The sequence below is a fragment of the Vulpes vulpes genome, chromosome 9 (assembly GCF_048418805.1).
Source record: "Vulpes vulpes isolate BD-2025 chromosome 9, VulVul3, whole genome shotgun sequence".
NCBI classification, from domain to species: Eukaryota; Metazoa; Chordata; class Mammalia; order Carnivora; family Canidae; genus Vulpes; species Vulpes vulpes.
This window is the reverse complement of record NC_132788.1, coordinates 75,012,711-75,039,593: the sequence shown is the minus strand read 5'-3', so window position 1 is coordinate 75,039,593 and position 26,883 is coordinate 75,012,711. Positions and strand designations below refer to the sequence as shown.

The 26,883-nt window shown below is 38.2% G+C and overlaps 1 protein-coding gene across 15 annotated transcripts in view; it reads left to right on the top strand.

The window, feature by feature from the left end:
- Positions 1–26,883, top strand: part of MITF (melanocyte inducing transcription factor) — a 218,622-nt gene that overhangs the window by 161,014 nt on the left and 30,725 nt on the right. For 13 of the 15 annotated variants that reach the window (XM_072720477.1, XM_072720471.1, XM_072720472.1 and 10 more), the window contains 2 exons: positions 24,862–25,089; positions 26,136–26,219. In XM_072720477.1, the coding sequence (XP_072576578.1) occupies positions 24,862–25,089; positions 26,136–26,219 (312 nt within the window). Of the gene's footprint in view, positions 1–23,894; positions 23,992–24,861; positions 25,090–26,135; positions 26,220–26,883 lie in introns of those variants that run through there. The other 2 variants (XM_025984910.2, XM_025984919.2) reach the window with 2 other exon arrangements.

The window sequence follows — 26,883 nt, the reverse complement described above, 5'->3', positions numbered from 1 at the left end:
TGTGGTGATGGATGTTATCTAGACTTATTGTGATCATTTCACAATATATACATTTATTGAATCATGCTGTACCTGAAACTGACATATTATTTGCCAATTACATCTCAAGAAAAAAATTTAAAAATAATTTAAATTGTTTAGATTTTTTAATATATATTTTTAAAATTTTTAAAAATTTTACTTAAATCCAGTTAATTAACACATAATGGTTTATTGGTTTCAGAGGTACAGGTCAGTGATTTATCAGTCTTCTATAACACCCAGTGCTCATTACATCATGTGCCTTCCTTAATGTCTGTCACCCATTACCCAATTTCCCCATCCCTCTCCCCTCCAGTGATCCTCTTCCATTTGTTTCCTATGATTAAGAGTCTCTTATGGTTTGTCTCCCTCTCTGATTTCACTGTTTTATTTTTTCTTCTTTTCCTCTATGATCCTCTGTTTTGCTTCTTAAATTCCACGTATGAGTGAAATCATATGATAATTGTCTTTCTCTGATTGACTTATTTCACTTAGCATAATATCCTCTAGTTCCATCCACACCATTGCAAATGGCAAGATACTGTTTTTTTTTTAAAATTTTTATTTATTTATGATAGTCACGGAGGGAGAGAGAGAGGCAGAGACATAGGCAGATGGAGAAGCAGGCTCCATGCACCGGGAGCCCGACATGGAACTCGATCCCGGGTCTCCAGGATCGCGCCCTGGGCCAAAGGCAGACGCTAAACCGCTGCGCCACCCAGGGATCCCCCAAGATACTGTTTTTGATGGCTGAGTAGTAGCCAAGTAGCCTTGGCTACACAAGTAGCCTTGTGTGTGTGTGTGTGTGTGTGTGTGTGTGTGTACATGCACATACCACACCACATCTTCTTTATCCATTCATCTGTCAGTGGACATCTAGGCTCTTTCCATTGTGGCCTATTGTGGACATTGCTGTTATAAACATTGGGCTGCAGGTGTCCCTTTGGGTCACTACATTTGTATCTTTGGGGTAAATACCCAGTCATAGGGGAGCTCTATTTTCAACTTTTTGAGGAATCAAAAGGTTTCCAGAGTGGCTGCAGCAGGTTGCATTCCCACCAACAGTGTAAGAGTGTTCCCCTTTCTCCATATCCTCACCAACATCTGTTATTTCCTGACTTGTTAATTTTAATCATTCTGACTGGTGTGAGGTGATATCTCATTGTGGTTTTGATTTTTATTTTCCTGATGCCAAGTGAAGATGAACATTTTTTCATGTGTTGGCCATTTGTATGTCTTCTTTGGAAAAATGTCTGTTCATGTTTTCTGCCCATTTCTTGATTGGATTATATGGTCTTTGGGTGTTGAGTTTGATAAGTTCCTTATAGATATTGGATACTACCACTTTATCTGCTATGTCATTTTTTAAGCTGCTCACAAAAATTGTTAGAAAGTTTCTCAAACCTTTTGGAGTCATTGTTGGGGAAGGAGTGAATAATTGGGTACTTGGATCCTCTGTTAGGAATATAAATGGAGGGGCAGCCCAGGTGGCTCAGCGGTTTAGCGCCGCCTTTAGCCCAGGGCCTGATCCTGGGATTGAGTCCCATGTCAGGCTCCTTGCATGAAGCCTGCTTCTCCCTCTGCCTGTGTCTCTGTGCCTCTCTCTCTCTCTCTCTCTCTCTCTCTCTCTCTCTCTCATGAATAAATAATCTTTAAAAAAATTTTAAAAATTTTTTTGAAAAAGGAATATAAGTGGTATAGCCTTTTTGCGGGGAATTTGAGAAGCATCCATTAAAGTGTAAAATAGTCATTCTCATTGTCCAACTGTCTTCTACCTTAAAGAGAAAAGCTCATATTATGGTGTAAAATATTCATGAATGCAGTGATATATACTTCTGTATTACTTACTTTTTTTCTGCCTAACTTACAATGGTGAAAATTGGGAGTCACCTAAATGTCCTTAAATCTAGAAATCTAGAATAGAACACAAAGTAGCTGCTTTAAACAGAAGAGGAAGATCAAGGTATGTTGACATGGAAAGTTGTCTGTATTATGTTATTGTTGTATTTCCTTAAAGATTTTATTTATTTGTTTGACAGAGAGAGAAGGAACAAGCAGGGGGAGTGGCTGGCAGAGGGAGAGGGCGAAGCAGCCTCCCCACTGAGCAGGGAGCCCAGTATGGGCCTTGAACCCAGGACTCTGGGATCATAACCTGAGCCAAAGGCAGATGCTTAACTGACTGAGCCACCCAGGCATCCCTATGTTATTGTTTTAAAAATGCAAACTTTAGGGCAGCCGGGGTGGCTCAGCGGTTTAGCGCCGCCTTCAGTCCCAGGTGTGATCCTGGAGACCCGGGATCGAGTCCCATGTCAGGCTCCCTGCAGGGAGCCTGCTTCTCCCTCTGCCTGTGTCTCTGCCTCTCTCTCTCTCTCTCTCCTCTCTGTGTATTCTCATGAATAAATAAATAAAATCTTTACCAAAAAAAAAAAAATGCAAACTTTAGGAAAACATGCATCACACAACCAGGTGTTTGTTTTAAATGCATATATTGTATATATGTGATTATATTTTATGCAATTCTATTTGAATTAGCCTAGAAATATAGAAAATGCATGTAGACTCTAAGATTGATTACTTTCAGAGAGTGGATATAAGAAGAAACTGAGACAGGCTTTTGTTCTAGATATATATTTGTCTTTATTGTTTTAAGATTTTTTTTTAATGAGCTTGTTTTATCAGTGTTTAATTAACACCTAGCAGTATTGCTAATGTTTGGATGACATTCTGTCTAAGTATGTGAAGGAAGCATGTCATATGTTGCATGTCATATTCTATGCCATTATTTTTCTTTGGGAGATGAATCCTTCCTTGAGAGCTCTCGTTTGCCCTGCATATGTAACGTAAGGTTTTTCTACAGTTCCAAAGAAAAAGCTGAGGTAATGGAGCAGTGACAATAGTGCATAGCTGAGTTTGCATGAAGGTGACTCAGAATTCAGCCCTTGAGATACTTGATCATCATGCGCGGTGATGGACTGCATCTCGTTTATGATAATACAGTCGATTCTTTTTAGATATAAATAATGGCACAGTTCATTGGACAGGAAGGTAGAGCTGGGCAGTTCCACGAGTGTCATCAGAGTGTAAACTAAGCCAGTGATTTTATATCATTCTAACAAACGTGTTAATAGCATGATAAAATGAAGGCCTTTGAATTGTTTTGGTGGTGGTGGTGCCTATTCAACCTTTCCATATTCAGGACGATATAAAGTTGTAACTGGCTTTCATGAATGCAGTATAGGTTTGATATTGCACTTTTTATTAACTGTGACACTGTGGGTTATGGCACTTTAAATGAGAAAGGGAATTCTCTCTCTTTTTGAAATGTGAATTAATAAAATGCTTATTCTTGGGAGAAGCTGTTTTCATGGCCTCTTCATTTGTTTCTGTTGTGGTTGCCCTCTTATCCTGCCCCTTTATTGGAGAGACAGGCCAACACACAATTCATATTCATCAATTATTGATACTAGAATTGAACAATTTTGCTTTTTAAAGGATAATTTTGATTTTAGAAGAGGGTATTTAGATTGGGCCATGCAGTGAACACTCTCTAGTAGATGAACTTGACAGTCCATCATGTATTCATTGTCTATTTGTCTTTGGGCATGTTGTTACTTCCTCGAAGGGATGCTTTGTCTGCTTGTGAGGTAGCAGTAGTGACACCTGCCCCACTGGAGCATTGAGAGTCATTGTTATTGTTGTGCAGGGTTGGATGAGTAAGTGTGTGAAAAAGGGTGATTGCTAGGGGCTGGTTGCTCTGCATGGGAATGCATTGTAATAGTTGGCTCGTTGTTCAATAGGGGACTGGGAAGAGGAACCCTGAAATTGACTTCTTCTAGGGTACTTCCGCTTCTAAAATAATGAGCAATTAAGGAGAGTTCACATCAATTCAGTATTTGAACAGATATTTATTGAACACCTTCTGTGAGTAATGTATTAAGCATAGGAAAAAATACAAATCCTAGTTTGGTAGGTTCTAACGTAAACACCATAAAATAGGTGTACTTCTATATGTAATAAACCACTCTTTGGTCCTGTGGGTCACTGTACAATACATAGATACAGCCATGGACATTAAACATGATCAATTATCCTTTCCTCCAAAGTTAAACAGAGATACTACCTGCTTTTACATATTAACATTTAATAGTAACATATAACCCAGAGACAAACAGCTAATTTCAGTTGCTTCTAGTGGGAAGAAATCTAAGAGAATCCATTCATTTGCAGTTTTTCCATTTTGTTAGGATTCTTTTCTAAACTAGTGTTTGTATTCCTTTAAACACAAATAGTCATAATCAGACATAATAAAAATGAATCATGCCATACAGTTTTTGTTTGGGTCAAAAGTTCCTAATACATAAAGATTAATGAATAATCATTCCTCCTTATACTTATGTAAATATATTTTTACATACAGATGCGTATATTCACATATATTTAAATATGTGATATTTTATCATAAATACATATTTATAACACAAATACATATTTATAAAAGTAATCAAATCTTAGCCTTGTGTCAGAGTTTTTAATAGCTAGCAATAGTGAGCAAGTCTGGTTAATTTTAAAAGAAAAGAAATTTACAGACAGAATATTGGGATAACTGCAGAGGTAGGCAGGAGGATCAGGCTTGGGCCTGTGTGGCCAGGAGCAGAACCTCAAACCATACCACAGAAGTGGTCTGGAGAGCAGCCACCGGAGGCTGCTCCATCGCTCCTGTTGCAGGAGGAACTGAGTCTTCTTACAACACGACCATCCATGGTTCTACCAGCTCATTCTCTCTTGTGCCCTGATCCAGTACAGGCACATTTGATTGATGGATCCTAAGTCATGTGTTCACTTTGAACTGCAGGGGAGGCCAGAAAGAAATACCTGTATTTTCCTACTTCTTCAGTGAGGGCAGGCTCTACAGACAAATAAAAAGAAAATTGGCAAATTGTTATTATAATGGTCATATTGCAAACTTTGGAAAGTAGAAAAGGTGAAAATGTCATCATATTCTATTCTGACACAAAGCTCTTTTAAAATACAATTTTCGGGATCCCTGGATGGCTCAGCGGTTTAGTGCCTGCCTTCGGCCCAGGGCATGGTCCTGGAGTCTGGAGATCAAGTCCCACATCAGGCTCCCTGCATAAAGCCTGCTTCTCCCTTTGCCTGTGTCTCTGCCTCTTTCTCTCTGTGTGTCTCTCATGAATAAATAAATAAAATCTTTAAAAATAAAATAAAATAAAAAATAAAATAAAATAAAATAAAATTTTCTTGAAACTACTATAACACTGTACACCAGTGTAAACATAGCTTTTATAATGTTACTGTATCTTTTTTCAGTATCATATGTTTTTATATTACATATAAAATGTATTTACATTGTATATTCTTCGTATGTATTATTATTAATAATTACATAATCATTGGGATGCCTGGGTGGCTCAGTGGTTGAGCATCTGTCTTTGGGTCAGGGTGTGATCCCCGGGTTCTGGGATCGAGTCCTGCATCAGGCTCCCTATGGGGAGCCTCCTTCTCCCTCTGCCTGTGTCTCTGCCTCTCTGTCTCTCATGAATAAATAAATAAAATCCTTAAAAAAAATAATAATTAGGGCAGCCCAGGTGGTTCAGCGGTTTAGCGATGCCTTCAGCCCAGGGCGTGATCCTGGAGACCCGGGATCGAGTCCCATGTCAGGCTCCCTGCATGGAGCCTGCTTCTCCCTCTGCTTGTGTCTCTGCCTCTCTCTTTGTGTCTCTCATGAATAAATAAAAAAATCTTAAAAAAAATAATTACATAATAATTCAAATGAATGTACTTACTTTGCCATTTCTTCTAATGTTGGAGGTTGCTAATACACTTTTATTATTATGAAAAATGGTAGTGAAGATGTTCATATCTGAAGCTCTGACATCTGTATGTTAGGGAAGAACTCAGAGACATATCTTATTACCTCTCTATTCTCCATTAAGAAAAATTAATGTATTTAGTTTATACCTTTCTCTAATTGATTTAAATGTAGTTGCATTTCTGACTCCTTTTGATGTGAAATTTTATAGTTCACAATTGAGTGAGTTAAAATTGAGGCTGTTTGAACTTTTAAAACATTTTATTTTCCTTGAGTTTATTTTTTTTTTTTTTAGTAATCTCCACACCCAACGTGAGGCTCAAACTCACAACCATGAGATCAAGATTGCATGTTCTTCTGACTGAGCCAGCCAGGCATAGGCAAGCTATGTTTGTTAGGCAAACATTTACGAAGTAGCAGTGCTTTTAAAATTGATATTAAGAATACAAATACATGACCTAATAATAAATACCCTGTATCTAGATGAAATAATTTGATCTGTATGATAATAAGCTTATGGTTGCCTTGAATATCAACACTTTTCTCTTAATGTTTTTTAAAGTAAAACATGTTATTTTTATCAGGATCACAAACATTAGAATGATACTGTCTTTACTTTGTGGATGTTTTGAATCAATTATAGTATTTACAAGTGGATTCTTTTAAAATTAAATGGTATTCTCATAGAATGATACCATGATTTATTAGCCAGCCTCTTTGGTAAATCTGTCAGTCTGCCATTTTGAATCTTTAGAAGACTTGTTCTGTCCTGTGAATTTCTCTTATCACGACTTTGGAATATGTTTGGAATATGTTTATTACATGTCTCATGTGTGTTAAATATGTGCTAAATACTAGAATGCAAGAACAAGAAGGAAGTCTGTTCTGCTATCAACAGGCTTCCATCAAGGAAGTGGTTGTATAATATGGAAATGTATGTGTGTAGATGCTTTCAAAAAACCACAGTGGATTATTTTTGGGAGTAATGACCCAAAGAATCTCAGTTGTGCATATTTAAGTTATTGGCACTTAGGTTAGGGTATATAGTTTGAGAACTCAGGTCTGGAAAATTCTTAGGTATTGTTCACCCTCTTGCCTTTAAAATATGGAGATATTTGACTTACAGTTTCTTTCTTTCTTTCTTTCTTTCTTTCTTTCTTTCTTTCTTTCTTTCTTTCTTTCTTTCTTTTTCTTTTCTTTTCTTCTTTTCTTTTCTTTTCTTTTTTTCTCTTTTCTTTTCTTTTTTCTTTTCTTTTTTTCTTCTTTCATCATTAGCCCTTGAATCCAATCTAGGTTGTAATCCTGTCTTAGGTGAGAGTGGTTACCCTTATGGTATGATGTGGAAAAGGCATTAGCATAGCAAAATGGAAGGGTTGGGAGAAAGCACAGGGTTTTTCTTAAGATTTTATATATTTATTCATGAGAGAGGAAGAGACATAGGCAGAGGGAAAAGAGATCCAGGACCCTGGGATCACGACCTGAGCCAAAGGCAGATGCTCAACCACTGAGCCACCCAGGCACCTCAAAACACAGGATTTTTCATCATTAAGTCTCTCCTTACAGCACACTCCTTGTATTCCTCACATTGACGACTCCATTTCTACTTCCTTGCTACCTAGCAAAGGGCTTATTATAGATCCGAGTATTCGCTAAGACGGGGACGCTACAACATGTAGTTAAAGAGTCAGGATTAGTAAAATATAATTTAATAATCCAAATTTGAACTGTACTTTCAGATATTGAATTGAGTGTAATCTTACAGGATCTAGTTGGGTAGGTTTGTAAGCATGTTTTCTGTTTTAGAGATCTGTATAAATATCCTTTTAGGAAGGATGGAGCCTTGCTGTTTTTGAACACTATAACTTTTGCTCTAGTCCTACTAACATTGCCTGGTGACCACATTACAATTCTACGTTGACCTATAGAAAGATAAATACCATCATGCTTTCAGGATTGATCTCTCAGTATGGGATTACTTGTGACATATTGTTTTTCTTTCCTTTGCTCATCTTCATTTTTTACATTATTTTCAACTACATGTACTATTTTATATGAAAGGTGTAACTGCCTCACTCCATAATTTAAGGCCAACAGAAGAGAAGAGAAGAGAAGAGAAGAGAAGAGAAGAGAAGAGAAGAGAATGCTCACGTTTGGTCACTGCAGTGCATTTCCTAGAGTGCTAATTAGATAAAACACATAATACAAAGAAGCTTCCGTTTGGCAGTTGAATACTTTTGTCATTTTGCTAAAAGAGTCCATTTAAGATCCTTGGGTGATTTTGTCTGTTACCGACATCATTTGAGACAGAAACTTTGTGGGAAGAATAGTGTTTAATTAGTGCTCCCTCTACAACTTTAAGGAGTTTTTGTTTGTTTTTCCTTTCTGAGCATGTGTAGATGTTTTTTTTTTAATGTACATGATAGGGAGGCAGATAGCAAAATAAACCTAGAGCTAGAATCTTTAAGATGATGAAGAGTTTGCCATTGAAGTCATCAGGATTAAATAATTTTATGCAAACATACGAGGCCACTTTTGTGTGTGTATGGGTGAATGTGTCTAAGAATGTCTAAGAACTATTTATAGTTTTTTTCTTTTTTTTTTTATAACTACCATGAAAAATTTCTAATATACATGAAAGTGGGAAGAATTGCCCAGTGTGACTCTTTCTCTCCATTTTTCATCTTCAACAGTTATCCGGATTGCTATACTTCATTTATACTTTTAAAAGAAGTTAGAAAATAAAGTCTGTGTGTCAGATGCAAAATGATTAATGACTTTTGAAAGTTCTGAAAATATATTGAAGAAAAGATATATAATGGAATATTATGCAGCCACAAAAAGGGATAGAGATCTTGCTATTTGTGATAACACAGATGGACCTAGAAGATATTATGCCAAGTGAAATAAGTCAGAGAGAGAAAGACAAATATTATATGATTCCACTTATATGTAGAATCTAAAAAGCAAAACAGATGAATAAACAACCAGAAGGAAATCAGATCTATAAGTAGGGAACTAAGTGGTAGTTGCCAGAGGGGAAGGAGTAGGGGAATGAGCAAAATGGGTAAAAGAGAGAGGGGAATATAGGCTTCAGGTAATGGAAAGAGTAAGTCACAGAAGCTCCACATAGGAAATATAGTCAATGATATTGTCATAGCACTGTATGGTGACAGATGGTAGCTATTACACTTGGGGTGAGTGTAACATAACTCTTAGACTTGTACAATCACTATGTTGTACACCTGAAATTAATGTAACATTGTGTCTTAAAAATACTAAAACCCCTCACCTCCCAAAGAAATTAGAAAAAAAGGAAAAGATAATTCCTCCTTCAAGATGCAGAAATGAATAGATAAGGAACTGTGGTTGTTTTGTGCTTGACAGTTTGGGACGGGAAGGAGGATTTATGTGAAGCACTGTAAAAGTAAGCACTAGTGAATGGCTTTGTCTGCACAAACTGGCGTGTTCCTTTACTTGGTATTTTACTTGTGACACTCTGTGATAGTGACAGTACACTCATAGGTCATGTTCAGGAACACCAGAGCAAGTTCCCAGTGGGCTTTTGGATAATTGGAGTCATCCGCCTTCATTCTGCATGGTTTTAGGGCACAGTTTATTATTGTGTTGAATTGATATCGTTCTCTGTTTCCCAGCATAACTCTTCCTTCCCACGTTACTATCCAATTGACATGAAGCATTTTGAATTAAGCTATTTACTGTGATGACATTTCCTCCTCCTTATAGTTGACTAAAAAATTGTCCTTTGCATGTCAAGACAGGATGTGAAGTGACTCTTATCTAACTGCGGAGCTCAGAAATGGGGAGGAAGCACATCAGTAGCTCTTGGGGTATCTGTGCCCTTCCTGTGCCTTGACTGGTTTCCTTGCCTTTTTCTGAAACTATCCCTGAGAAAGTTGGTGCCCGGAGTCGACACCACATCTGCTAGTTGTGGGTTCTCACTGTCGATGCTGGAGTCAGGTAATTCTCTCCTGTGAGGAGCTGTGCTGTGTACCATACCATATGCAGTGTCATCCCCACTCCCTACCCAATGGGTGTCAACAGTGCCCCCCCATCCCAGTACCCCCAGGCGTGACAACCAAAAATATTCCTTGCAGAGCAAAATCTGGTTGAGAACTGCTGTTTCAAAGGGTAGGAAATCCCTTTCCTCCCACCCTCACCCTAACCCTACAAGCTTCTTGAGGGCAGAAATGAGGGATTTCCTTTCATATTGAGGGCTCTTTCTATCTACTGCACATAATATATAGACTTTTGGGGACTCATTAAACCATCTTTTTTTGTTTTTATCCAAACTGTATAGTGCAGTGGGTCTTTTTTACAAAAGGGTGGTCTGCACATTTTCTTCTTCCCTATTTTGATAATGGTTTATAATTAGGTATATGGCAACTGACATTTCTATAATACAGTGGCCTATTTTCTTTCTCATAAAAGAATTACTATATCATACAATAGTTTAATCTTTCCTTTAAAAACCCCATGATACTTAGATGCTTTTGGTTAACAAAATTCCTATTGAGTCTGGAAGATTCTGTTTGTCTGCCTATCCCTCCAACCACCCCCCCCCCAAAAAGAAAAGAAAAGAAAAGAAAAAGCATCAACTCTTAAATTACTCAGAGTCCTGAGGCAGTTTGCCCATAACAAATGTTCTCTTTAACTTTCTCTGTTGTGAAGTCCTGTCTTCTTTGACCCACTGCTGGCCTGAGTGCCTGCATCTGTTCACTTAAGAACTGAGTAGAACTTTGGTTAAAATGCCTTGTGTCCACCCAGGTGATGATGGAATATTAAAGAGAGGCTTAAGGACACCTGTGTGGCTCAGTGGTTGAGCATCTGTCTTTGGCTCAGGACATGATCCCGGGGTCCTGGGATTGAGTTCCACACCGGGCTCCCTGCAGGAAGCCTGCTTCTCCCTCTGCCCATGTCTCTGCCTCTCCTTCTATGTTTCTTGTGAATAAATAAATAAAATATTTTTTAAAAAAAGGGGCTTATTTATAAAGCATGAAAGCAAGTACACAAAAGAAGTAGGCTGTCTGTACGGTATCAAAACCAGAAATGTTACATTGAAATATGAATTCTACAGATAAGTCGTAAGATGGCACTGTTTACTCTAGTGGCTAGGAAAAAAGCCTCAATTTTCTCTTTCCTAAAATGGGAATAATGATATCTCCTACCTCATAAGGTTGGAGTGAAGATGAAATGAGCACATCCATTGAAAACCTTTAGAAAAATTACATGGCATATAATAAGTGCTAATCATTACTTCAGTGTCACTTTTTAATTCTTTATCCTCATTGTGAGAAGGCCCAGTATATTCTTGTTTTCTTATATCTTTCAAAATTCCCACCTTTCTTCCCAAAAGAAGTATTTTGTTCTTTTCATCTTCACTCCTTTATTCATTGTTTTTGTTACACACAGAAGTCCAAACAGGACTATCCCATTTTTTGGTTTTGTAATAAGTGCATCCCACTTTTATAAATTTCTGTCTATCTATCTATCTAGCATATTTAAAGTCCATCTGAGAATTTGCTTTGTAAAGTATGATAAATCACTTTTAGCAAATGTTTTTTAATGAATAAAACAATTCCTAAATATCTTTATAAACTTAAGCTTCAGTTGCTTGTATTTTTTTATCTAACATAAATACAGATCATTGACCATTTTGCTTGAAAGAGGTAGTCCTGATTTTGATCTGAAAAGGTCAATATGATTTTGGTTTTGTACCCTGTGCACAAATAAATATTTTATTTGTGGCTAAAATACACATTCCTGCTTTGATCAGTGAGAACACTTCATGGACAGATCCAAATTACTCTGTAAACAAAATATTTCTTTGAGAGTTGCTCAGGCTGACACCACCACAGAGGAATGGCATGGACCATATTGAATCCACGATCAACTCATAGAACATAAAAATCAGCTCTTAGAGAAGGAAGTTCAGGCTTAAGTCCAGAAGAGCAAGAAAAACAGACATTTATACTTATGATACGTTGATGGATTAACCAAGTGCTTGCTTAGTAAATATGTTACCGTAAGACTCGCCTTTTTATAGGAAGAGAAGATAAAAAATGAGTACAGATGAGAACATCTAACACATAAATATGTATGCTGTGCGTGAATGTGTATAGGTTGTTCCAAACTCCTATAAAAACAGAGAGAATAATATACTGAACCCCTCATGTCCTCATCAGCCAGCTTCAGCAATAACAACTCAGGGTTCATCTTGTTTCATGTATATACCTCTCTCCCCCTTGCAAATCCTAGACAGAATTTCATCTTCAAGTATTGTCTTGTGTTAGATCTCTTCTTAGGAAAAATGAACCTCAACAGTTTGCATGCGATTTTCAGGAGTTCCCAGGTTCTCTGAAGCCCAGTTTAAGAACCAGTGACCGAGCTAGCCGATTCAGAAAGTTAGAAGAGAGAAATAATTTCACAAAAGCCTTTTATAAGATACTCCAGCCAGCACGTGTCCCATGCACTAAGATTGTTGTGTATCCACTTTCGCCCTTAGTATCCATCTGTGATATTTGAGTCATCTAAAGAGAAGGACTTAAAAAGATGCCTGGAAGAGGCTGAATACGGCCTCCATTCCCTTCTGCCCTCCCCACTGCTTCAAAGTGGAGAGGGCACTCTTTTTTTTTTCTTCTTTTTTTTTCTTTTTCTTTTTTTTTCTTTTTTCTTTTTCTTTTTCTTTTCCTTTTCCTTTTTCTTTTTCCTTTCTTTTCTTTTTTTTTTTTTCTTTTTGGAGATGGATGAGCTAAGTGACTTAATGCTAGTCTACTTGAATGGGAAAGTGAAAAATCCAGGACTAACAATAATAGAGAACAGTATTTGTTTATTAAGCATTTATTTCATGCTAAGCACTTCTCATGCACCAATCAAGCTCAGCAGCTACCAGGTAAGTATCCGTGATCCCATTTTTGCAAATAGAAAACTGAGACTCAAAGCATTTAAGCAGCTTGGCTAGGATTCAAATTCAAGTGTATCAAAATTCCAACCAGGTATCAACAAGGGTGGATCGGTTCTCTCCGCTGCACTCTGACAGCTGGCCATTGCTTAGCTCATGAGCCCCAAACAAATCTAAATGGGATATTTTACAACTGTATGCATCATTTATTGTAACTTCTCGATGGTGGTGTGAGACATTTCAGAGCATTGTGACGATCATCTTTGTTGTTGTTAGTTCCTTGTATGTGCTATTCTTAAATTGGATGCAAGCCCAGAAGAAGCCAGGTACAAGGTCCAGAAACATATTTTCATATCCAGCTGTTTCTTAATATTTGAGTCTAAGGCATTTTCATTTCTTCCTATATATGGCTACAGGAGTCTCGGAGTTGTTCCTCGTGTGTCCATTCTTACTTCCCATCCACATCAGCCCCAGAGGGATGGTCTTACAGATGTTCATCAGGTCATGTCACTTCTCTGCTTAAAACCTTCCAAAGAAAGGTTTCTTCTAAGTAACAGAGAAGAAAAATCGAATTCCTTACAAAGCCTCTGAAGCCCCCTAAACAGGTGGCTCTCACTGGCTCTCTCTGTTCACACGCTGACCTGGTGATCGCTCCAGCACCACCAGATTCTCATTGCTGACACCCTTGTTTCTCCCATCCACTAGGCTGCTTCCTACCCAGGATATTTCAGCTCCTTGGCTTCACCACATATGTGGCTTCTTCCCGTCATTCAGGCTTCAGCTGGAATGTCACCACCACAGAGCAGCCTTCTCTCCTAATAACTTTGTTTTGTTGTTTGCAATGCACTGAGTCATTGTATGAAATTGTTTCTTTGTTGATTTGTTTCCATTGTATTTGTCTCTGCTTCCCGGACTTACACAGGTTTTCTGTGGGCCTAGGAGTCTAGCTGTGGTTGTTGTTCTCCATATGCTCAGTGAGTGCCTGTGTGCATGCTGGTTGCGAGAACACCAAAGGAGGTAAAGGGGGTACAGCCTTACAGCCTTACAGCCTGCCTGTGAAGGGCTCAGCATAGCACCCAGCACGCTCCAAAAGTGCTCCCGTGCAGTGGTCCATTCCAAACCGGGTTTTCCTCATCACATAATCTAGGCAACGAGTCTTTGGAATTACCCAAGACAATGCAGTTCCTTAAAAACCAAGAGACCCCTCAGTCTTGTGATACGGACCCTGAAGTCTGTTATTAGGAGGCGGCTGCTTTTTTGCCAGTTTCCAGCCCATGTGGACTTGACCTTCAAACCGGCAGCCTTCAGCTCTCGTTTCTGACTGACCTTTTGCTTAAGCCCAGGGCAATGTTTTCATCTCCGACAAACTTGACCACTGCCAGTTTCTTAAGAGTGCCGGCACTCATGAAAAGGAGTTTTGCTGCCTGTGCCATAATGATCTCTAATACCCGATAAACTGCAAACAATGGGGGCATTTTGGGGGGGAGATACTAAGACAAAAAGGCGACTGCAGTTCTGAGGCAGTGCTAAACTGGGGCAGATGGAAAAGTTACAGCACGTGGAACGCTGCGTTCGCAGCTCCCATTAGGAGGGGGAGAAGTGGACGGCCCTTACAATGGGTTATTATTAGGGTACCACTGGACCACGTAATCACAGCCCTTTACAAAACCATAAAAATATGTCAAATATACAACCTCAAACTGTTGGGGCCTGAATGTTGGACTAAAAATTTCATGAAAAGCAGGGTCCTCTTAATCTGATCAAGTATTTAAAGGGAAAATTGAAATGAGGCAGATTTCATCATTATATAACAGCTTCATGGGTTTAGGTGTTGTTTGCAAAATTTTCAGTAGAGGGGTTCGGCCTGAATACATTTTTATTTGCCCAGGTCCACAGGATTTAGTTTTTGTTGAATTTGTAGATTTTTTTTAAATTATAAAATTAGTGCCATGTAGATTATAGAAAATTGGGAGGGGAAACCCCAGTAAGGTAACAAACCCCTATAATTTTCTTATCCCAGAAGAGGCATTGTTAAGATCACAGAGTGATTGGTAATCGGTCTTTTTTTCATCTATGCTGATGTAAAAATAACAGTTTTAAGCCAGTTTAGGATCACAGCATATGTAGTGTTTCTAAGTTGCTTTGCATTCCTATGTACATTCGGAATGTTCCCCCAATTAAATCATTTTGTGAAATATGGATTTTAATGACTGCATTGTATCCATCTACATGCAGTAGTTCTCGACTGGGGCAATTTGCTCCCCAAAGGATGTTTGGAATGTCTGCAGGCATTTTTGGTTGTTACAATGGTTGTTTCAGGGGAGGCTTCTTATTGGGTACAGACCAAGGATGCTGCTGTCCTGTGCACAGGACAGAGGAGTATCTGGCCCTATGGTCAACAGGCCAAGATCAGGGGAACCCTGAACTTACACAGCTATCTTGTAATTAGTTTAACCCATTGCCTGTTATTAGATTTTTGTTTCCATATTGTTGTTGTTGTTAGAGATTTAAGGTTGGCAAACTTTCTGTAAAGGGCCACAGAGTAAGTATTTTGGCTTTGGGGGACATAAGGTCTATTGGTCAACTCTGCTCTACCACTGTTATAACTTGAAAGCCGTCACAGACTATATGCAAACAACTGGACATCGCAGCATCCCTGTAAACTGCTTATAAAACCAGGCAGTGGGCTTTAGGGTAATAATTTGACCATTCCTTTTATGGTTGATGCTCTGATGGACATCCTTGTAACTTAAACCTTTTCTTTTATCTTTTGATTTCCTTAGAAAATTGTTGATTGTTTAATTACTAGCTGGACATGTATGTGCCTTTAAAAAGTTTACATCAGTTTATTTTATGTATTAAGGTTATATGAATTTATTTTATATTCTCTCCATCGCATAAGATTGTTTATTTAATGTGGCTTTGTAAACATATATATGCTACCCATTCTGTGGGATTTGGAACTACTCTGGGAATGGGGAGTATTTAAAGGATAAGGCAAGGTTTGCAGTTCAGATGCCTTCAGGAGTTAGGGAGATTAGTGAGTGGAGCAGGCTACTGGCACTGTGGGTACAAGGAGTGGTGGAATGCTGGCAAAATGAAGAGCAAATGGCCCATCTAAAGAGGAAAACCAACACTGAACTCTCTTCTTTGCTGGCCCACTAGAATAGCTTCAGTGTTGCTAGATCTTTTCATTTATCCAAAGAAGCCAGAAATCCAAAATTTGGTATAAAAATTTCCAATTTTTAATTAAATAGAATATAATGGCAAGCCATACCTGTAGACTGTGCCCATGGGCCACCTGCTTGGAGACCTTCACTTTAACTGTCACTTACTGTGTGACATTGCTTAGACATGAAGGCAAATCTCCAGGCTCCTGGCCATATGTCCTAGCCCCTCAGGATCCAAAGCCTTATAGATGAGAATGATAAAAATTGGCAGCCTTTGGGAAGACCCTGAAGAGAAAAGGAAGCTTTATCTCTCAGAGTAGGGAGGCAGTCTATGAATCACTACCTAGCCTGGAGACTTAGTTTCTCCACAGCTTTCTGAATTAGCCAGGAAGAGGGCGCATTTGTCACTTCTCCATTTCCTCAGGACATTTCTGGAGGCTCTCAGAATCCTAGCCTCAACCCCTACAGTACCCTACATGGTTTGATTCCTTGTGCTTAGCTTCTCTTCTCCCCTACCTCCGTGTGCTTCAGGCACAGCAGCTCCATTCATTCACTGATTGACTAGATACTTGTTGAGCACCTCCTATGTGCTAGGATGTGTACTGTACAGGGTAGAACAGGGTACTGGGATCAGGAGAACTGGCAAGGCATGGTTGTGGGATTTTGAATAAGCTCTTAGGATGGTTGTGGGAGATAAGTCCAGACAGGTCATGATCCCAGGGTGGAGAGGGAAGTAGGCAAAGAGGGCAGGGGTCTTCAAACTTTGATGTGCATAGGAGTCTACGTGGTTAGCTTGTTAAAACATAGTTTTCTGGTCCCCACCTAAAGAGTCTCACTCATTAGGTCTGGGGTGGGGCCCAAGACTGCATTTTTAACAAGTATGATAGGTGGACTTGTCAGCCATTGTAAGTACTTTTTTTTTTCCTCAGAGATAAATAGGGAGCCATTAGAGGGTTTTTTATTTATTTCTTAGAGTAGTGACATGATGTGACATATTTTACAGGGTCATTCTATTGATGTATTGAAAATAGACTATAAGAGTACAAGAGGGCACAAACAAAAACCAGTAGAAGAGTCCGGAGACTTTTCAGTAATCCAAGTGAGAAATGATGATGGCGTAGATCAGATGGTAATAATAAAGGTGATGAAAATCGGTTAAATTCTGGATATATTCTGAGGAGGGAGCCAATACTTCTTGATGGATTAGAATGAAGGTGTGAAGGGGGAAAAAAAAGGAGTCAAAGATGGCCACAGTTTTTGAATGTGCAACTAGGTTGAACTATATGAAGACAACTTTTTTGATCTATAAAACAAAACAAAACAAAACAAAACAAAACAAAACAAAACCAAAAAAGGTAATTTCCTATATAGATGGAGTTGCCATCTACTAAGATGGAGAAGACTGTAGAGGAGCTGGTTTGGAGGGGGTGATGACTATGTGAAGTGTAGGGTGTCTGCAGTGGTGCTATGGAGTAGGCAGGTAGAGGTGAATCTGGAGTTCAGAGACACCTGAACTGGGTATTTAGAGCTGAGACTGGCTTAGCTCTTCAGGGCTGTGCATATCCATAGAGAAAATCAAACTCTGAGCCTTGAGATACTCTGACATATAAGAGCAGAAGAGAGAACTAGCCAATGATGAAAGAGGTTAAGAGGAATACGAGGTGCCTATGCTAAATTGGAAGCCAGATGAGGACTGTGTATTAAGAGCCTTCTTCCTGTTCCTTGGGCAGCCTGGGCTTGTTCTTGCGAACTTTTGCACTTTGCTGGGATACTCTTCCCACCATTTTGCCTGGCTCATCTCCTCCCCAGACCTTCAGGCCTGTGCTTCACTGTCACTTTTTCTGTAGGACCTTCCCTGAACAGCCTGTGTAGGATGAGGGCAGTTGTCTGACATCTGGTTGGCACTCAAGCAATACTTATTGAATGAATCATGAACATATAACTCTTTTTTGGGAGAAGTCCAGGTGAGAACATATTACAGCCTTGCACTCAAGGTGTAGTGTGGTCTGTGGACCAATAGGGTAGGCATCTCCTGGGAGCTTATTATAAATGCGGGATCTTGAGGCCCACCTCAGACCTACAGAATCACACTGCATTTAACAAGATCCCAGATGATTTATATACACATTAAGGTTTGCCCTCAAACCTATATTTAGTTCTTTATGGATATATGGCATGAAGGCAATTGGGGATAGTCTCAGACAGCAGAGACTTAAAATAAGAGGTTAAAACTATTAAAATCAGATTTTTTTTTTCTGTAGTTCCTTCTGGATTCAATCAGTTATCATCATATGATTTAAAAAAAAAAAAACTACATGAAGAGGCTTTGAAGAAAATCTTATGTGGTTATCCAAGTGATTTCCTAGTTTTGTTTTTAAATGACCTAAGCTTGGAGTGAATATAAAATGTATAGGGTAGAGAATTTTGAGTGAATGAATGCTAATTTTTTAATATATGTTTTAAAATTTTGCTGTTTAATATGACATACCATGCATAATGACTGATACAATCTTCCCAGTACAGGTAAATGCATAGTTTTCAATTAAAGTGAGTAATGCATTAAGTTTATTGGGTTTTGCTGCTTCTCTCATAGGAATTTGATTCTGAAAATGGCGTTTTTATTCTGGGATTATAAATACCCTGCAGGCAGACGGCTACCACTCTTAAATCTCCTATTTCTATTTGGATGAAATAAAAACTTGATGTTCTTTTTATACTCAGACCTTTGGCTTATTTTAGTCTGAGAGAGAGAAAAAATAATGTATATAGTAGGAATTTACTTATAGTGATACTTTTTTTTTCCTGAGGGTACTAAAATATTGTTTGTCCTAAACCCAAAGCATGCCCACCTTGTGGTTTATATTTATAATAAGCACACTGGTTTATAGGTCATCAGCTAAGGATAAAAGACCTATTAGGAATTTTTGGTAAAGCTAGCCTGGTTTATTCTATTAAAACATCAAAATTTTAAAAAATGGATTTGCCATCCTCTCCTTTTGTACACATTTATAACTCCTATCTCTGAATTTAGAAGCCTAATGATTCCACAAAGTGATATGATAGGAAGTAGTGTGAAAGTATACAGACCAGAGAAATGGGATATAAATTCATATGTATTTATGTGTACACACCTAGAGTTTGTGAGTACACCTCTGGATTTACATAGTTTTATCTTTCCCCCTTAATTAAGTTAAAGCCCTAGATTAAAATTCATCAACAGTGAAGGGCGGTTCTGTAGTTTGCCACTGGGGACAGAATGATGAAGACCTTGGTTTGTTTTCCAACCCGGGCACATCTTTGAGCTTTCTCTTCAGAGCTTCTGTTTGTCTTTAAAATGGGGATAATTAAGCATTCCCTGTGTTCCTACGTGGCTGCTTGTCCAGTTTAGACAATATTTAATGAGGTAACTACAAAATTATATACACATATTGTTTCTCTTTAGAAAAGTCACCTCATTCTTTCCTTCGTAAAACTTCTACTTAAGAAGAAAGTTGAACTCTGGTTAGGTAAAAAACTATGGTTTAGGGTGGTTGAAGACTGGAAATTTTATTCATATCCTTATAGAGCAGAGGTTGGCATTTTCTGTAAAAATCCAGATAATAGGTATTTTAGGCTTTGGAGGCCAGGCAGGCTCTACCCATCTCTGTCACTGCAGTGTGAAAGCAGCCATGGGCAATATGTAAATGAATGGGCATGGCTCTGTGCCAAGAAGAATTTATGGACACTGAAATTTGGATTTTACATATTTTTCATGTATTATGAAATTTTCTTCTTCTGATTCCTTTCTACCCATTAAAAAATGTATAATGTATCCTTAGTTTACAGACCATACCAAAATAAGGAGCGAGGCCCTTTGGGCTGGTGGGCAGACCCCTGTGCTAGTGAAAGGAACTTGGGCTCATCCACCTTAATCCCCTGTATCTCTCCTTTATGTAAGTCTTTTTTGGTTTTGCTTTTTGTTTGCATCAGATTTTGATTCTTCTCCCTTAGGTCAGGATTCATATCCTCATCTTTATTTTTTGCTAAGGATACCTTTGTACAGACTGCACAGAAAACATGACTAAGTGTCTAGAAACGTGTGTTTTGGGCTTGAGGTTTCCTTAGTGGTAACATCGCAATGGTGGAACTGAAAAGAACCTTTCACCTGTCAAATGTGACCCTGGACAAGACTTAGCCCAAGCCATTTAGGAAAGCTATCTTTCTCTGTCTTACAATGTTTTTCAGGGATGGTGATTGCATAATTGACCATCTCTATAAATTGACATTTAAAAAAACAATATAAATGAGTCCGGGGGTGGGGGCAGTAGTGGATAGCAACTGAGTGAATTTAATCCCTTTAATAATCCTTAACTTTACTTAGCAACAGGATACATTTTCTCCCTAAACATAAAATAAGAAATCTGAACTCTCTGTTGATGTGTTAAAAAAAATAAATTGTGCACTAAAAGGATTATGAGGATCTTCCCTCAATTGTATTTACATTCTGGTTTACAAATAGTAGAGGCAACAGAAGAACAGTGAACCTTGGATGGGATTTTTTTTTTTCCCTCTAGTGAATTCTTCATCACTCAAGATGGTAATATCTCTAGGTACCATCTCACACTGATGTGCTCCAGGATCTTTTTCGAATGAAACTGATGGAAAACCTGTCATTGTCACCTGGGAAGTGGCACAGCTAAAGTGTGACAGTTAGAAGGTGATCCATTCCACTTCCCTTGGTATCATATCAATTCAGGATCTGAATGAAGAAAGGAAAAAGCACAAAAAGATAGTAGCAGTAACAAGGAAGAAAAGTTTCAAAGCCTTTGGAATTCTGTACTTTAACAAGATAGCTAATGTACTTTATTTATATGAAATATCCATTATATCAACAAAATAGTATGGTTTGATAGAGCATGAAGTATTCCAGTTTTTTGTTTTTTTTTTTTTGTGGTCTGTGCTTCAAATGCTCAGCAATACCTACCTTTGATATCTGAATTCGTTAACTTGGGTGGTTAGTTTGAAGGTCATCCCTATGCAAAAATTATCAGGAAATCATACAGATGTTTAATGTTACATATATGTTCTCATTTATATGCTTGCTTGATTGGCTATTTAGAAACTAACATAAGGAAAGTCACTAACTAAAAAGCTATGGTTTAGGGTGGTTGAAGACCGGAAATTTTATTCATATGGCTTTTAAAATTGTCATAGGACTTTAGAGCCTCACAATATGGCTGTGAGGAAGTTAAAGGGTTTAGTGTCTTCCTCCAGCATCTTCCAGCTGAGAGAGGCAAGTCAGACAACACAGGTTGTGTCACACACCACTGAAACACAGTGGTGAATAGCATGGCTAAGATGGGGTGGTAATAATACTCAAGCATACCTGTGTTCTAGATCAGTGGTTCTCAAAGTCAGAGAGCCCTGAGGGGTCTCCAGGACCCTTGCAGTGGTTCTGCAAGGCCAAAACAATTTTCTTAATAACACTGAGAGATTCTTTTCACTTTTTCATGCTCATTGTGTGATCTTACGTTAGAATTTTATGAAGGCTTCATGCAGGTTAAAATGTCATTGTTCTGATGGTCAGTGCAATATATGCTCCTGTATAATCTTGTGTTTTAAAAATTACTGCTTTATTTCCTAATATGCTGAACACTGATAGATATAACTCACGTAAACACTAAACTTGAAGGGCTTAAAATGGTTTTAAGACAAAAGTTTGAGAATTGCTGTTTTTCAGATATATTGCTAAGCCTGTTAGAAGTGTGATTTCATTTAATGCTGCAATAACTCTACAATGGAGGCTCAGCTATCATCTCTATTGAGCATGTGAGGAGATGAAAGCCTAGAAAAGTTAATGACTTGCCAAGGATCACAGGTCACATAAATAGTGAAGTTGCAAAGTCACAATTCGAACACAGGTTTTGAATTCTTAACTATTCTGCTGACTGTGCTGTCAGGCCTGCTGTCTCTCCAAAAGCACCAGGAAATACCTGGATTTGGACAGTAACTTGTCCTCAGAACCTGGGCCACCCTTCCCACCCCCAGGAATGTAGATAGGAAGGTATGAAACAAAGACCACATTCTAGTGGCTTATGGGCTGAGTCCAGTGCACAGATGTGTTTGACTTGTTTTATGCAGTACGAAAAGTCAAACATTTGGGTGTCAATTTTTTAATCTGGGAAGTTTAACTTAAAAAAGCTTAGATTGCCATGGAAGATCTGTACTAAGTTAGTGTACTCATATGTCCGCAATCAGCTGCAGTTTATGTCAGCTATTTCTTTTAGATGAGATTTGTGTGTTCTAGTTTGCCACAGGCCTCACTACCTTCTATTATCCAAAGTTCATGTATGTTCCTTGTTTCTGTTACCTGTTTTCAGTGTTTGGATTAGAAACAGCTAGAGACGTTCTACCTCCTGCATAAGATTTATAGCCAATCTACTCAACTTATTTGAAAACTAAAAAGCCACTAGTGGTAAGGGGACAAAATACATTTCACTCTGATTACCCCAACCTGGATATAGTAAAGAGCTCACTGGCAATGCCAAAGAGATAGCAGGTTGCTTCCTTCCGTACTAAAGCATAAAATTCTAATTCATTAAAGAGTAAGGATCTGCCAGTGAATTAACATTTATTTTTAAATGTGTAGCCCTTTCTTTTTTAAGTGTAATAGTGAAATAAACACATTACACCCATTGCCCTCATTTTATGTTTATTTTAGTAATGTCTGTTGTCCTCATCATTATCGTGTCTGGACCCTTTCATAAACTTAAAATGTCTCTGTGAATCTCTGTGTACATGTTAGATCAGTCATTTGGAACAATCTGAGATTGCCAATATAAAGGACTTCATTTTCCTGGACGTTTGGATAGAATTACTGAATTTCAAAGTTTTATGCTTAAGATAGCTCACCATTTCAGCAGTGAATATTAACCATTTATCATAATTTTTAGATATGTATTTGTTTGCCTTTTTCTTCTTTTGTCTCACCCCAGACTACAAGTTTCATAAAACTGGCAGTCAGGTCTGTTTGTTCACAGTGTATTTTCCATGTCTTGCAAGGTGTTTAGCACATAAAATGGTATTTAAATAATGGAACAAGTAAATGAGTAAAGATATATCAGTCATACGTATGATAACTCTTATTCTTCTCTATCCCTAAGAATTATTATTATTATTATTGTTAATTCCTAAGAATTATAATAAAATATTTTTAGTAAAAGTTTTCATGCTTCCCAGCTTGATTAAGTTGGGGAGACATTTATTTCTTATTCTCCACATAAATATACATCCAGTCCTATGTGTGTGTATGTTTTTCTTGTTCTGTTTAGGATAGTTTCCCTTCCTCCTGATGCAAGATCAGTAGGAAAGATACATATCCATGAAGTTAAGAATAAGATGCATGTTGAGGCCAGGATACAGGATGAGGCTTTTGAACTTGAAAGTGCAGCACAGAGACTCCTCCACAGACCCTCTTCCTGCAGTTGGCAGTTACAGAGTTATGTGGCCATTAGAAAGTCTCATGTGTAATAGTAGCTTTTAGGCGTTGTCTTCTCCAAAGGGGCAGCCAGCTCTTAACCTATTGCTGAAAGAGAAATACCATTGTCTATTAATACTACTGGAACTAAAGATGAATAGTGAATTGGCCTTGATCTGACAGTGAGTTTGACTTTGATAGCTCATCACTTAAAAAGATTCTTTTATATTTATGAAAAAAAAGCATGACGTCAAGCTGGGGGGCGGGGGGAATTGATACCAATATTGAAGACCAAGCTCGTAGGACTTCCCTCCCCCAAAAAAAGGAAAAAAAAAAAAAAGCCCCTTGTGCGAAAGGTTTTTTTTTTTTTTAACATGCATAACTAATTAGCTTAGGTTATTATAAGCAGGGCTGCTGTGATAAAGTTTCCGGTGGTGTCTCGGGATACCTTGTTTATAGTGCCTTCTCTATGCCAGTCAGTCTTCGAATCGGAATTACAGAAAGTAGAGAGAGTGAATAGTCTACCGTTTCTCATTGGATTGGGGCCACCTAAAGCGTTGTTATGCTGGAAATGCTAGAATATAATCACTATCAGGTGAGCTTTATTCTTATTCATATTTAGTGTCTGAAATATATGCAATACATTGAGTAATTCACCTTTTCATGTTATTGTACTCTTTCCAGTAAGTGCAGGTCTACTACTTTGATGCTGTTTACTGTTTGATACCATGAGTATCACTGATTTAAAGGATTTTTAATTCTGTATTAATGTTTATAAGAAAGGAGGAAAAATACCCTGGCGGCTTAATAGTCCTGCTTTTAAAAACACATGCATGTAAGTGTGAGGCATCTGAAAGAAACTACTTCATGTAGAATTGCTTTTTATGTTGAGTTCAAGATCTTAATTAAAATGTTGAATAATCATGTCCAAATGAAAGTGGGAGGAATTAATCTACAACTAGTTGATTTAATCATCAGAGTGTTTCTGTTTATTTTCTACAACCGTTTTACAGCTGGCTCTTAAGGAGGTTTGTTGTTGTTGTTTTTAAACAGAAAGCTGTTCTGTTTGCCAAAGAAAGTAAAATAAATTGTTATGCTCCTTTTTTTAGATTGTTGTTCTGATCTCAGTAAATCCTTTCAGTCGTGTTGGGGAAAATTTTGCCCTCCAGATGGTTGCAAATTTTAAATTATTAGACATGAACAAAAGGGCACAAGTTTTCAAAGAGATGTGCAGCTAATTAGCAGGGAAATAAAACAGGGCAAAGTATTACCCCAAATCCTGAGAGTTAGACTTTAAACTTCAGTAATATCAAAATCCATTAGCACAGTGCCTGGTACATAACAGGGGCTTAATAATTTATTCTGTTGGTGGACTGGCCAGTCTCATGTTTGTGCCTGAGAAAAGAGCCGACCGAAACTCACAAATAACGGCGCTGTCTTCTCTTCCCTCCGTGGCTATGTTCAGGTGCAGACCCACCTCGAAAACCCCACCAAGTACCACATACAGCAAGCCCAAAGGCAGCAGGTAAAGCAGTACCTTTCTACCACTTTAGCAAATAAACATGCCAACCAAGTCCTGAGCTTGCCATGTCCAAACCAGCCTGGCGATCATGTCATGCCACCAGTGCCGGGGAGCAGCGCACCCAACAGCCCCATGGCTATGCTCACACTTAACTCCAACTGTGAAAAAGAGGTAATTCATGTCTCCTCCCCTCTCCTGTCTTCTTACACTAAATGAATGTCTGTCGGATATTATTCCCCCACTCAACTGTGGACTCTGCGGGGCCACACACGCCGGTCTGTGTCCCAGATTCTGCTATGTGGCCTCCACCCTACGGCCTCTTGACACCATCACCGGGTTATTGGGTTGTGTGGCTCAGGATGGGACACCTGGCCACTCCAAGTGGGACGTGGAGGCGAGGACACGTTCTCTCCCACCCTGTTTCTGCTCCGTTAGCCTCGCGCTCTCTTCTCTTCAATGCCTTTCCATTTACAAAGCAGTAAAAATGCAGAGAGAGGAGAAGGCAAGGTGGAGAAGAAAAGGCAAAAATAGAAAAGGTGTGGGACAGGCGGTTTAGAAGTTCCGCTTGTTGTGAATGTCTGGAATATTATTTTTATTTCTCCCTGGGTTGAAGAAAAAAAAAAAAGCACAGAATGTGCGTGGATGGATTTGAATAATGTAGCACATGAGAATTTAACAGAAAAGCAAAGGTTTAATTGCTAGATAAATTCCGTTTCGTAATAAGATTGCCGCGGCCGTGAAATCTGCTTTTGTAAAGGCTGGATTGGAGACGAGATTCAGACACACCACAAGCCAATTGTTGCATCAAAATTCGAAGCATTAAAATACCTGAGGGGAGAGTTGTGATTTAATGCCCGTTATTTCCAAATTATAAGATGATAAGCCTCATTTTAATGGAGTTTTACTGTACTCTGAAATGTTCATGTGATTTCAGAGGTGACTCTTCTGAAGTTTCTGAGTTTTAATTTCTAGAGGGACTAAGTCTTTTCCCCTGTACCCAAACCAACCTGTCTTATTTTTCTCTGTCTATATTTGTCATCTATCAAGCTCATTTGACGGAAGTTTTTTCTGCATTATTTTATTTCTCGGTCAGATTCTACTTTGTGAAAGCTTTATTAGTCCATCTTGTTGCTGCACCATCAGCCTCGTGTGAACATGTCATTGAAAAGTCATTTGCAAATCCAAGTCATGGGCTGATTTTGCTTGTGTTTTTGCAGGGATTTTATAAGTTTGAAGAGCAAAACAGGGCGGAAAGTGAATGCACAACCATGAACACGCATTCACGAGCATCGTGCATGCAGGTACTGAATGACTCGGCAGTGCAAGGATGTAACACTTTGTAATGAGAATCTATATTTGTGGCTCATCACACCTTCCTGATGACTTAAGGGATTTTTTTTCTCCTCGTTGATATAGATATTTTTTTTAAATAGAGAAAGCTGTGAACAGGGCCATTTTCCTCATAGTATCTCATTATTAAATAACTCAGGGAAGTTAAACTTAAAATGCATTTTCTGTAAGTTGTTTCAAGTCCTTAAAAAGTGCTTGAAATACAAATTTTGATACATAAAATGTAATATGCTGTACTTCTTTAAGATACCATCATCAATGTATTGCACAAATTTGTAGAGTAACAACTTCAATAGGCTGTTAAATGAAGATATACATGTGTGTGTAAGAGAGAAAGAGAAAGCAAGATCTATAAAATGGAATCTCATGCAACATGCATTTGAAACTTTTTAAATTTAATAATATTTCATGGATTTTTCCCAAGTGATTAGAGATTCTTCTATGACATCCTACTTAATAGACATATAAATAATGCCATGTTTATTAACATATTTATATATTTTAAAATGTGTGTATAGATATATAAGAATAAAGAATAGCAATGAAAAAAATTTTTTGCTTAAAAAGAAATTATTCTAAAAATTCTATCACACCAGGCCCATTCATTTGATTTCC